The 12,705-nt window shown below is 40.4% G+C and overlaps 1 protein-coding gene across 5 annotated transcripts in view; it reads right to left on the bottom strand.

The window, feature by feature from the left end:
* LOC126291772 (1-phosphatidylinositol 4,5-bisphosphate phosphodiesterase) overlaps nucleotides 1-12,705 on the bottom strand; it is a 372,603-nt gene that overhangs the window by 89,120 nt on the left and 270,778 nt on the right. For all 5 annotated transcript variants that reach the window (XM_049985456.1, XM_049985457.1, XM_049985459.1 and 2 more), the window contains 2 exons: nucleotides 4,086-4,186; nucleotides 859-1,025 (listed from right to left, as the gene is read on the bottom strand). In XM_049985456.1, the coding sequence (XP_049841413.1) occupies nucleotides 859-1,025; nucleotides 4,086-4,186 (268 nt within the window). The remainder of the gene's footprint in view (nucleotides 1-858; nucleotides 1,026-4,085; nucleotides 4,187-12,705) is intronic.

The following is a 12,705-nucleotide window of genomic DNA, read 5'->3' as shown; positions in this document are numbered from 1 at the left end:
AGGCCTTTCACCAGCAGGAGGCAGCGAGGGGGAAGGGTCACAGGCAGAGGTGCACACTGTCTGTTACCTTTTATCTACTGCCGACACTTTTGTCCATTTGTTACGGGCTACTCTCCGACTGTGAGTCATGTATTCATATTTTTCCTTAACTTCTTTACTCTCTATTCCTATACACTTACAGATGTGAAAAAAGATACACTCCCACACTATTGAAGAGAGAAACAGTCATACAGTACTGCCACTTGGGAGACCCAGAGGTGCAGTTTAGACACCAATTGGAGAGATTCCTGTCGTTCGATGCACGACGGCGTCCATGCTCGCAGTGTGTGTGAGTTTTATGTCATATGCATCTGTCGAGTAGAGACCACTGTAACCGGGGCACGTACGGACGGATCACGAATGACAGTACCGTGTGCCCTCGTTCTCCGAGGCACTGTGGCCAGCTTCAGAATGTAACCTGGAATACCGAGAGGTTCGATGTTCTGGGACAGTGGCCATAAAGTCTGCTGATCAGGAACTTTATGTCATCACTTCTTCTCCTCTTGGTGACCAATTACTGGCAATAATTTTTTCTTTCACCACCAAGATCCAAACCAGATATCTCCGAGCAGAGTGCCACCACACAGGCACGTACCAGCGACCTCAGCTATGGAACAGGTGTTACATATAGAACTATCTATGTCCCCAGAATTCTGAAAAATGCTGTCTATGTCTCTCATCTACCTGTCGACCCAGCCAATTTCTCTCGTGAGTACAGCTATCGTATTTGTCATTATTTCTTATGTAGCCCTTCATTTTCAATTTGATTAAGTAAATGAAAATTAAACATAGTTCCAAAGTACCAAAGAAATAACTCACTCTCATTCTTGGCTTCCTCATCCTGTTCGTATGTCGTTATTATTTCTGCAGCCCGCTTCTCGTCGTACAGTGGGTACAGAATTTCATTGAGGCGAGGATCACGTTGTTTCTCGTTGAGGAACGTGATGAACTGATCGAGGTTAATCCTGTCGGCTTTCCCCTGTGTTCTGGAAAAGTTAAATATAAATTACGAGTGTTGTCAAAGTAAAGAGAACTCGGAATTACATCCAAAAATTAAACTCGATACTAGAATAGGCTATCTGTTTGACGAAAAACATTTATGTGAAATTGAACTGATCACCTAACAATCCAAATGTTAAACTGTAGTTTTAGTTAGCTGAAATCTGTTCAGATTTTACTCTTGGGTTTCATTACATTCATTACACAATCTTGTAGAAGATACTCTTCTCAAACTGTAAGTGTTATATACATCTCCACAAGATTAATTTGAGTAAATGCATTCACATATGCTATTCTCCTGGTGAAAACAAAGAATTACTAATGCAAAGATCCGAAACAGTTAGCAACAATGGAATCAAATACAACGAAAGAAAAAGAACTGAAAAGTAACATACTATAGGTCTGACCACAACATAGCAATTGCAAATGTTGAGACACCCAGATGCAATTTAAACCCACCAGAATGTACCAATTTGTGTTTCAACTCTCCACCACTGAATGGCAGCATTACTCACACAGCAAATAAGTTTGCGTCCATCAGTGCACGAGAAAGTCTTGGCACCCTGCCCGTATCATTCCTCCCATTAAAGCAATTCTCTCAGTGTGTACAGACCTGCAGGAGTGTCTTAATAGAGTGAACACTTCTTATTAGTTCACCCATCTTTGGAGACTGCCATTGCTCGGCAACTGTGTACTGAACTTATGAACGGCTGCTCCAATAGTTCCTTACTTTTGTCCACAATCTGTTATTAATTCCACATTTAAGCCATTCTCTAGAGGACCTGAAAACTGGCATGCAGTGAAGCAAAGACAATGTAATAAAATACTGTACTATACCAAAGTCCTGTAGGAAGAGCCCCTTATGAACGATCACTCATTTCAAATAATATATGCGCAATTTTTGGGTATCTGTAAACAACCGTCAATGACTGGATAAGTATGAATAATCAATTTTGGCTACAAGTGTAATGAGAGAGACTGCGACGGTCAACCATTTTGAAAACGCAATACGATGTATACGTGCTTATTTACAGGACACAACTCAGGGGATATGAATTCGATTGAGGAATGACCGTTACTCAAGTGCATTCCCTCCTCATTCTCACTCTTCACGTCACTCCAGGTGTTGTCCTCATGCAGGGAAACTCTTCACCTGCGAACTGGAAAAGTGAAGTTGTGAGTGAAATCTGTAAATGTGTAAATGTGTGAAGGTGTTGCAGCATTTCTAGTGCCCATTTCTGTGGAGGCAGGTGGTCTCTGCACCCCAACTGCTACAATGCAACAAACACCAGTTTTCACTGCTTAGAAGGGGACCTTCACTTGAAAGGTGCCAGTCTTGAGCTCCAGGTAATCACCACCTCAAAAGGGCCAAATTCTGTACGTAGAGTGCAAAAGAAAGTGTCATATAGACAGACAGGCCTGCGTCAAAAAGAGAGATACCATTATCCTTCTGTCCCTGAATGTCTACGAAGCCGTATTAACACAGAACAATTTTACTGTATTTTATGAGTGAAAATTAACATTTAGGACCCCACCACAATGAGGTCATCAGAGGCAGACTAGACTCTTGGATCAGACAAAGGTGGATAAGGAAATTGGCCATGGCCTTTCGTACGGACTGTCCCCACCTTTCACACCGATTCAGAGAAATCGGGGAAACATAAACCTGGGTGGTAGGGTGGGGATTCAAATGACTAAACCAACAACTGTCGAGTATCTGACTGCCATTTCACCTCACTCGTTCTCTTTCGAAAGAACAAAGAGACATGCCAAATATGTGTTATTTTGCATTAAATTCAATCAGAGATTTATTCATCTATGTCACCATCTTGCAATTCACACTTAAGTGCCTGGAAAGAGGTTCACTGAACCACTTTCACAATATTTCTCTATCATTCCACACTCTAAATCACACAAATCAACTAAATAACTGAAACATTTAGGGATAACAACTACGAATAACTTAGATTGGAAAAATTGCGTAGATAATGTTGTGGCAAAGATGAACCAAAGAGTGTATTTTATTAGCGAACAACTTAGAAGATGCAACAAGTCCACTGTTGAGACTTCCTACACTACACTTGTCTATCCTCTGTTCGAGTATTGCTGTGTGGTATGAGATCCTTACCAGAAAGGATTGATGGAAGACATCAGAAAAAATCAAAAAATGGCAGTTTGTTTTATATTATAGAGAAATAGGGGAGACAATGTCACAGATACAAGAGTTGGGGTGGCATTCATTAAAACAAAGACATTTTTCACTGTGGCGAGATCTTCTCACAAAACTTCCACCTCCAACTTTCTGCTCTGAATGCGAAAATATTTTGTAGGCACCCACATATATAGGTTTAATGACCATGGAAATAAAATAAGAGAAATTGGAACTTGCACAGAGAGACTTAAGTGTTCACTTGTCCTGCACACTGTAGTTCTACACCTAAATACATCTTTGTAACTGTTCCTTTGTGCTCCTTATTCTTCATGTGTACTATGCACTGAAATTTGTGAGTGATGTTTAACATGTGTGAGACTCTGCACAAATGGAGCATAAGAAAACTTAACAGCTAGCAAAACAAAGCGGAAACTCACAGATCAAAAACATTACGAAAAAATTACACACTACAAAGAAATACACACTTGAAAATGGGAATCTTTTCCTGAAATGCATTGAGTAAACCACAAATAAAAGAAAATCATGACTAGTAGCAAAAGTTCTTTATAAACAAACACTACAATAGTTAGTTCAGCACAGGATATTTACTTTCTGTACACCTACAAACATTTTGATAGTAAGGGATATTTAACATTTTAAACTACAGCACCAGACCACAATGTGGAAAAATGTGAGAAATCAGAAGCACGGAAACGATCGAAACACCAATATTTGTTGAGAGAATGCTATTAATGTCCAATTATTTGGTACAAAAGCCACATATGAGGTCTACAACAAACAGTGGGAAGAGTAATAGCTCATAAGGAAGATCAAATTCATAGTCAAACTTTTGGACTGTATCCTCACTCAGAGCGTTTTGAGGAAAAGTACTTACATTGACTGGAAGAGTTCTTCGATATCATTCCTTGGACATATTTTGTGGTACAATGCGTAAAATTTGTCAAACGTGAAATCTGCAGGCTCAATTACATCATTCTGAAAAAAAAGGAAGCAAAACAATTACTGTTGGTCATGTAGTGAATATCTGAAATATAAGTTAATAGAAAAGGGAACTGAATCTAAAATGTGGTCAAGTGCTTTAATCATCTGGTGAAGGACTATTGGTTACATAGAGCATGGAGAAGGCAGGTACAGTGAGAAGGAGAGAGGAAAGGGGTGGGGGAGGAGTAGTATAAATGAAGGAAGGTGCCGATGGTCAAATTCTTACGCAAAACCATGAAGTGTAATTTCTGCAACAGCAGTAGAAGACCTTGATATTTGAAGAAAGATCAGGCATAATCTTTTGTACACTATTGTAAACATACAGTATTCTTACAGTTTGTGAGATAATTAAGCATCTATGAAACTTACAAAAGCTGTATTACCCCATCTTTTTTTTTAAAAAATAAATAAATACAAGAAATGTCAAATATCATCAATGCATTATTTCATACTTTGTTCTGGGTGGGCTACCGATACAGTATTTCCTTAACTAACGACTGTAAACTGCTTTCAGATGCAGTTTACTCTTCCACGAGAAAAATATACAGGTAAATTACAGGCTTGATAACACAACATGATTCTTGATTCAGCATTAGTATGGATTTTACAAGTCCACCACGATGGAAATAATTTTCTCCTTCTCCCAACTTATTTCAGTGATTGTTTGCCATGATATGTTACTTTTATTTTATTCTATAACACATTAAATTTGCAGCTGCATTAAAATATTCTTTTCTAATGTTAAAAAATAAAATACATCCTACTTTTAACATAAAATACACACACACACACACACACACACACACACACACACACACACACACACACACACAATTCCACCTCAGTTCTCAAATTCTCATAGTATACATGACAAACAAGATGGCAAAGCAGTGGACCATACATCAAGAAGCGACATGCTTGTCAACAAAACAGTCATTATCAAAGTCATTCTAGGGAGCAGAAACCAGGAGACTCTAGTGTACCAGATCTGTTGTATCAGCACTGGTAAAGTGTGTTGTTCAAAAAAGATATTACAAGAAAACTGAATTTGAAACTTTGATGGAAAACAGTAAATTGAGCTATCAAGACAAAATACACCCAATACGTAATATTGATATTACGTCCTTCAATAGACCTTCCCTTCATGTTGTTCCTTCGATTTGTCTTTTAATTGGCACAAATAAGAGAGGTCTCTAAAACAATTTGAACTTCTTGTTTCACAGTGAGTCACTGGGAACTGTTGAATGGATTTTTGCTTATTTTATGCATTACACACAATTAATTTAATATTGTTTATTCTTCTGCTTAACATACATCCTACACAAAAATACAAAACAGTGAAAAGACTCCTAAGTACTAGAATTATTAAGGAAATTTTGTAGCTAATGACAAAAAAATTAGCAAGAAGCAGCTAATTTCCTTGCAAGCCATTCAAATGTTAAGTCAGACAACAAATGATGATAAATACTGCACAAGAACACTGGATTTTTTTTTCCTCTCAAGAAAATTATGTCCTTATTCCTTTATTATCTACATCGACAAAGAAGCACCAAAAGCCACTGTACAGTGCATGGCGGAGGGTACCCTGTACCACTACTAATCATTTCCTTTCCTGTTCTACTTGTAAATAGAGAGAGGGAACAATGACTGTCTATATGCCTCTGTATGAGCCTTAATTTCTCAAATCTTATCTTCATGGTCCTTACACACAATGTATGTTGGCAGCAACAGAAAAGTTCAGCAGTCAGCTTCAAATCCTGGTTCTTTAAATTTTCTCAGTAGCGTTTCTCGAAAAGAATGTCGCCTTCCTTCCAGGGACTACCATTTGAGTACCCAAAGCATCTTGATAAGACTTGCATCTTGTTCAATGAGAATCAGTAAATCATATTCTTTTGTTGTGCAAGCAAGTACGGTTTAGTGTACTTCTCTGGCACAGAAGCTTTCTCTCTTTCCCAAACTCTGAGGCTTAATTGTTTCACCAGCAGCAAGCGTCACTTGACGCAAAACAGTAGCGTACAGTTGTCTTTAGTGAATAGTAAACATTTCACATTTCTCAGTTTCAATGTTGACCAGAACTGTGTACTTTGCATTGCTGTTGCTGAAGCCGATTTTTTAACAATGGTGTAGAATTTTGGGTGCTTTCTTGAATCAATTGGGTAACAATGGAGGGCTCATTCAACCACATTCTGGGCTCGCAGCCAACCACTGTTAATACAATCCACAGTACTTCAATTGGGGACCTGCCAGTCATCTTCAGGTGAGCTATCGAAAACTCAATTGACAATGAAGGGCTTCTTTTTACAAAATTGCAGAATCAACTGTAACCAGTATCGAGGACATTTCACAGGATCACAGAAGCACACATTAAAAATTGGGGTGTGTGAGGCATCACACACCATGTATTCATATCCTAGCAGTAAAAATTGGTGATTAATTAGTTACTTCCAGGGAAGAGTTCTGCAGAGTCATGCTCATTACAGGAACACAAGTGTTCTTGTTATATCCAGCCCACATAATTGGATACCCAACTATAGCCATTAGTTCAGGGTTCATTCCTTTATCATCATCATCATCATCATCATCATCTTGAACAGACTGCAGCCCCAGGCTGGGTCTGTCTGGAACACAAGCATCACCATCTAGTCCTGTTCTCCCGCCATCTTTCTGTGTTCACTCTAATCCAGTCCTTGCCTCTTTTTTCAACACACTCTTCCATGCCTTTCAGCCCTGTTCCTTGGTCATCATCTCAGTCATTTCCTTCGCATCTCCATTTAGTGTTCCTTCTTGTGAATGTTCTTGTTTTCCATTGACTAAGTACCCACACTATCTTAGTCATGATGTTTCTATCCTGCTCTGCAAGATTTCCTCTTACACAATTTCCCTTATCCTTTCACGCCTCATCCAACCTAGCCTCTTACTCCTATCCTACTTCTGAGGAACTTTGTTTCACATGCCTGTAATCTGCTTACATCTTTTTTTTTTCATTACCCACGTGTCAGATGCATAGGTCAATATTGGGATTTGGCAACTTCTATAAATCACTTCCCTGCTGATTTGTGGAAGTCTTTGTTCAAGACCAGGCTCCTAACACTTCTAAAGAATGCCTCTGCCTGTCTGCTGCATTCACTGATCTCTTTCTTATTTCTTCTACTATCCTCTATCATACTTCCTACATATTTGCCACTTTTCACCTTCTTCATATCTTTCTTTGTAGCTGTGATAAGGATGTCACATTTGTTTACATTAAATTTCATCCCATACTGTCTCTCAGTTTCTTCTCAAGCATCCAGCTGTTGCTGAATCTCCTCCTCCCCATTTCTCCAGATCATCAAGTCATCCCTGAACACCACTGCTTTAATCTCCTCCAGTTTTTTTCTGACACTTTAGTCTGAAGAGGAGAGATGAGAGTACACAGCTCTGTTTCACACTACTTGTTTGCTAAAATCAATCTGTCCTTTCATTTCCCACTTGCACAGAACAAAGACTTCCATAGTATATCTCCTCCACTCTGCTTGTTGTCTCTTTTTCCACTCCTTTATTTCCTAGTGCTTCCCAGATCTTTTGTTCAACAGAGACAATCAAATGCCTTTTCTATATGGAGAAAGGCCATCACAAGGTCTTCATATTGGTGCTCCTGGAGCTGCCTCACTGCATACATGAGATCAACAGCTGACCCTCCAGGTCTGAAGCCATGTTGTTCCTCCCTCAATTTGTTCTCAACCCTCGTTTAGTGTTTGGTCTCCAGGATCTTTTCATATACTTTGGCACAGAGTGGTATCAGTGTGACTCCCCTGTGGTTTCTACAGTCCTTCCTACTCCTTTTCTTGAATACAGGGACAATTAGTGCTCTCTTGTAATCTTACAGAGTCGTCTTCTCATTCCACACCAATCCCATCACACGATACAGCCACTGTTCCACAATCTTCCCTGCTGCCTTCACCATTTTGTCACTTACTTTGTCCATATCTGGCACCTTTCCTACTTTAAACCTGTCCAGTGCCATTTCCATTTCTTTCCATGTCAGATCCTTTTCCCCCTTGGAGTTTACTTCTACCTGCTGTAGTCTATTATCCTCATCTACAAGCCCTTTTAGATTTAGCAAATGCTCAAAGGATTCCTTCCACAATACCTTCAGTGCCTCTTTGTTATTAACCTCACTCCCATTCTGATCTATCACTGTTGCTTCCCTCTCAAAGCTCTGCTCTTACATTTGACCATTGCATATAGTACTTCCTCGCTGTATTATTTGGAATGGTGAAAAGTAAGAGGAGATATTTGAGAGGGAAGCAACAATTGTAGAAATGGAATGAGCTGATATGAACAAAACCCTATTACATTCACTGCTCGCGCTGCCAGACTTCCATTCCACAGAGAGCAGAATGTTTATTGATTGTCAAAGTGACAGAAAATTGTAAGACAAAGGTGGCCATTTTCTCAAAGTCACCAAATTCTACAGAAGGTGCCACCTTAGGCAGTGTTGTAAATCGGAACTCTTTTGTCTTTCTTTATGCACCACCTTTTGGTAGATTCTTTCATCATCAGTCAGTAGGCAATATGGATAAGTCTGTGGTGCTCATAAGTTCTTTCGTTAGTGGCAACTTCTCTCTGTTGTAGGCACACCACTTTGCTGGCCATTCACGTCACAAGTGCCATTCGATAGTCTGTCTCATCTTGTGGAATTCATCACAAATGAGTCTATAAGATACGGGACTGGTAGCTTTGAAAAATTCTTTAGAATATTCTTCATACTATGCTAGTAAGGCAGAAGAGAAGACAAAAACATGTTACCATAATCACTTCTGCGATCATGGTTTCGTATGCAGAAATTTTCACTAGAGACTTATGGATATCATCATCTTTTCACTTCTCAGTACTTCACGCTGAATGAGGTACTGCTCTCGAGTTTACCTAAACAGATTATTTTTATTTTTATCACAATTAATTAATTCTAAAAAAAAAACAGCAACTTAATGTACTCTTCTGTTCCAGTCATTTATCTTCCAGTGTATGTCCAATATTTTCTCACACATTTCATCTGAGATACATTTCTTACTGCATTCAGCCTGAGGTATACTCTTCTGAACTAGCAAAGTGCTCCATCATTGTTTCGCTTTCTTGAGACACATTACCCAGCAGTTTCCACTTGTGTCTATTTTTCCTACTTTCGCACTTCAAACCACATTTTCCTGTTGCCCTAGACATCATAATGTATTCTGCATGACATGTGTCACCCCACTGCTTATATCAATAGCAAAATCTGTATGAATTGTTATGTTCTGCATTATCTTGTAAAGTGTCACGCTTATTCACTTCTAGTCCACAGCTTGGGACACCTTCCTGTGATGTCATTGATATTGCTTTATTGTGCAGATAACTACCATGGTTTGAGGCATGTTAAGTATTAGTCATTACATTACTTCGATAAAAAACAGCGTGTATCATACGCTTGTTACCTCAAGTCACAGTTGCACTGACAAAAGTCTCTCTCTGTCTATGCAGGAATTTATATTAGCCAACTGTCAAGAGGGGAAGTATTATATATCGACTACAGTTGGCATTACTGTCCTGCTTTACAATGCTCAATCCTGCAGTGAAATACCATTCACACTACAAGGTACAGGAGAAATTTGAAAAGGGAATTAAAATTCAGGGAGAAGAAATTAAAACCTTGGGGTCTGAAGATTATATTGTAATTGTGTCAGAGGTGGCAAAGGACTCGAAATAGCTTTCAAACAGAATGGATAGTGAACTGAAAAGAGATAAGATGACAACAAAGGAATGAATCAAATGAAGTCAAATTAAGTCAAACAGAATGGATAGTGAACTGAAAAGAGATTATAAGATGACGACAAAGGAATGAATCAAATGAAGTCAAATCTTTTAATGTATTTTGCTAGCTAGGCAGTGAAATAACCGATAACGGACGAACTGTGAGGACATTAAATGCTACCTGGCAATAGAAAGATAATCATTCCTGAAAATGGGGAATCTGTTGTCATCATACATAAATTTAAGTGTTAGAAAATCTTTTCTGAATATTTAACAACAGAAATTCCTGGACGGAGCAATACATAAATTAGGGAAAGGTGACCATTCACCCAGAATGGATCAATGCGTGGAGTGCAGAAACACAAAACAGAAAACAGCATTCACACTAGCTTTCAATCACTAGCTTTTTTCTAGCAACATTATATACAGTCACACAGCCGCCCAAATGCACAGCCGCCCAAACGCACAGACGTCCAAATGCACAGACGCCCAAATGCACACTACGTTTTTGGTCTGAAGTGCAGCCTTGTAGAAGTGAAATCAATTTTTAAAAAAAGACAGTTGAAACTTTTGAAATATGATGCTACAGGAGAATGCTGAGGATGCAACGTGTACATTGGATAACTAATCAAGAGGTAATGAAGCAAAGTGGGGGGGAAAAGAAAATTGCAACATAACTTGTTTAAAAGAAGGGATGCGTCGATGTGACACGTTCTGAGGCATCGAGAAATTGTCAGTTTGGTAATGGAAGGAAGTGTGGGAGGTAAAACCTGTAGATGCAGAGACACAGTAGAGCAGAGTAACCAGGTTAAAGTGGGTATAAGTTCCAGCAGTTACACAGAGATGAAGAGGCTTCAAATGAGGTTTGGGATGTAGGGTTCACCTGTTGAGGCCCTGGTGAGACATTTGGTGTACTGGGTGAGGGAGTTCCTGTCACTGCAGATACCCCATCCACACTTGGATAGGCTGCACAGGAGGTATTTTTTGATGTGGAATGGGTGGCAGGTGTCCAGTGGCAAGTACTGGCCTCATATTCAGGAGGACGAGGTTCCAATCTTCACCAGACCATCTCGATTAAGGTTTCCCTAAATTAGTTCATGGAAATGATGGGATGGTTCCTACTACAAGACTTTAGCCAATTACCTGTCCTTGTCAAACAAGACCTGTAGGTATTCAAATGCTAACATGTGGCAATTATGTTATTCCACAATGGAAAAACCTGGATGGATTATGTAAAACCAGGATGGATTATGTTATTCTGAAGCTAAACTAAACTCCGCCCAAACAGGCCCTGAAGGCCTAATGGTACCCACTGGCGTCACTGGATGCATGTAGTCAGCACACCACTTTCCCAGCCATATGCCAGTTTACAAGACTGAAGCCACTATTTCTCAATCAAGTAGCTTCTCAGTTTGCCTAACAAGAGCTGAGCGCACCCTGCTTGTCAACAGTGCTCGGCAGACAAGATGGTCACCCATCTAAGTGCTAGCCCTGCCCAACAGCAGTTAACTTTGGTGATCTGACAGGGGTAGAGGGACAGAGAGGTGGGAGGTAGGAAGGGGGGTTGTGGGTGAGCAACTAGCAGTGCAGAGGAAGGCAGCCACTTTGCCAGCTAGGAATGCAGGGAGGGAAGGGTTGCAGGTATTGCACTATGCACGAGTGCCAGAGCCATTGGCAAGCATAGAACAATGGCAGTGATCTGCAGATGTGAACTGGGAGGGGATAATAGGACAGAGGATGGAAAAACTGTTGGGCACAGAGTGTTAGGATAGTGGGTTAACGTTCCTTAGATGGTCGATTAGGAGAAGGGACCAAACAAGCGAGGTTATCTATTCCATGATTTAAGGTGGCAGAAACAAAGGGAGGAAAAACACAAATATACAGTCCAGTCAAGGGGAAAGGAAAACGGGCAAACAAAGAGGTAAAAGGAATGTTGGGACAGCAAGAAGAGGAAAGAACAGATGGGCATGGGGAGGGGGGGGGGGGGGGGGCAGCAAGAACAGGGGCGGCCCAGAAACAATACGCACACTGGGGTACCAGCACCACTGCCGACCCTTCCTGATCCTCATACCGTACCACGATAAATGACACAATGGGGATAACACTAGGGGGAAGAAGGCACAAGAAAAGGGGAAACAAAATGGCACAAAAGACCACACAAACATAGGGAAAATAGTGGGGGAGAACCTGGCTAGTGTGGAGGCAAGGCCAAAGTCTCCATAACCAACAGCAATGGCAACACTAATGCTAACCAAAGGACTCCAATTTCACAGTGAAATTCAAGGACTGAAAGCTTGGAACACAAATCACTTTTGCAAAGTGATGCAAACATGCAAGGTTTGTCCACTAACACTGAGGATGAGGAAGGTGGGAGGGAATATTTAATGCAAAGGGCCAAATGGCGGGGGTAGTCCAGCAAAATACAGATCAATATCAGGATGGCCCCCACAACAATCAAGGCAGGGGGCTGGGGGCACTCACTGTGGAGTAAAAAACTATGGGTCAACCTAGTAGACAGCAGAGGATGGTAGATTCCTGCCTGATGACTTGGAGGGGAGAACATCGCACGGTGGGAGTTTCTTTGACTGTATGAAGTTTATTAGCCACAGAAGTAGGCCCCCGAAAGTCAGCCCACAACTGAACAAATAGAAATTTGACCTAGAGCCACAAATCCGTCCCCGGAGGGGTCGGAATGAATGGTGCCCTTGCTAGTGAAATGCGGTTAAACACCTGGACAAGATACA

This window comes from Schistocerca gregaria, chromosome 9 (genome assembly GCF_023897955.1).
Source record: "Schistocerca gregaria isolate iqSchGreg1 chromosome 9, iqSchGreg1.2, whole genome shotgun sequence".
Classification (NCBI taxonomy): Eukaryota; Metazoa; Arthropoda; class Insecta; order Orthoptera; family Acrididae; genus Schistocerca; species Schistocerca gregaria.
The sequence above is the reverse complement of the archived record's forward strand: the minus strand, read 5'-3'. Positions and strand labels throughout refer to the sequence as shown.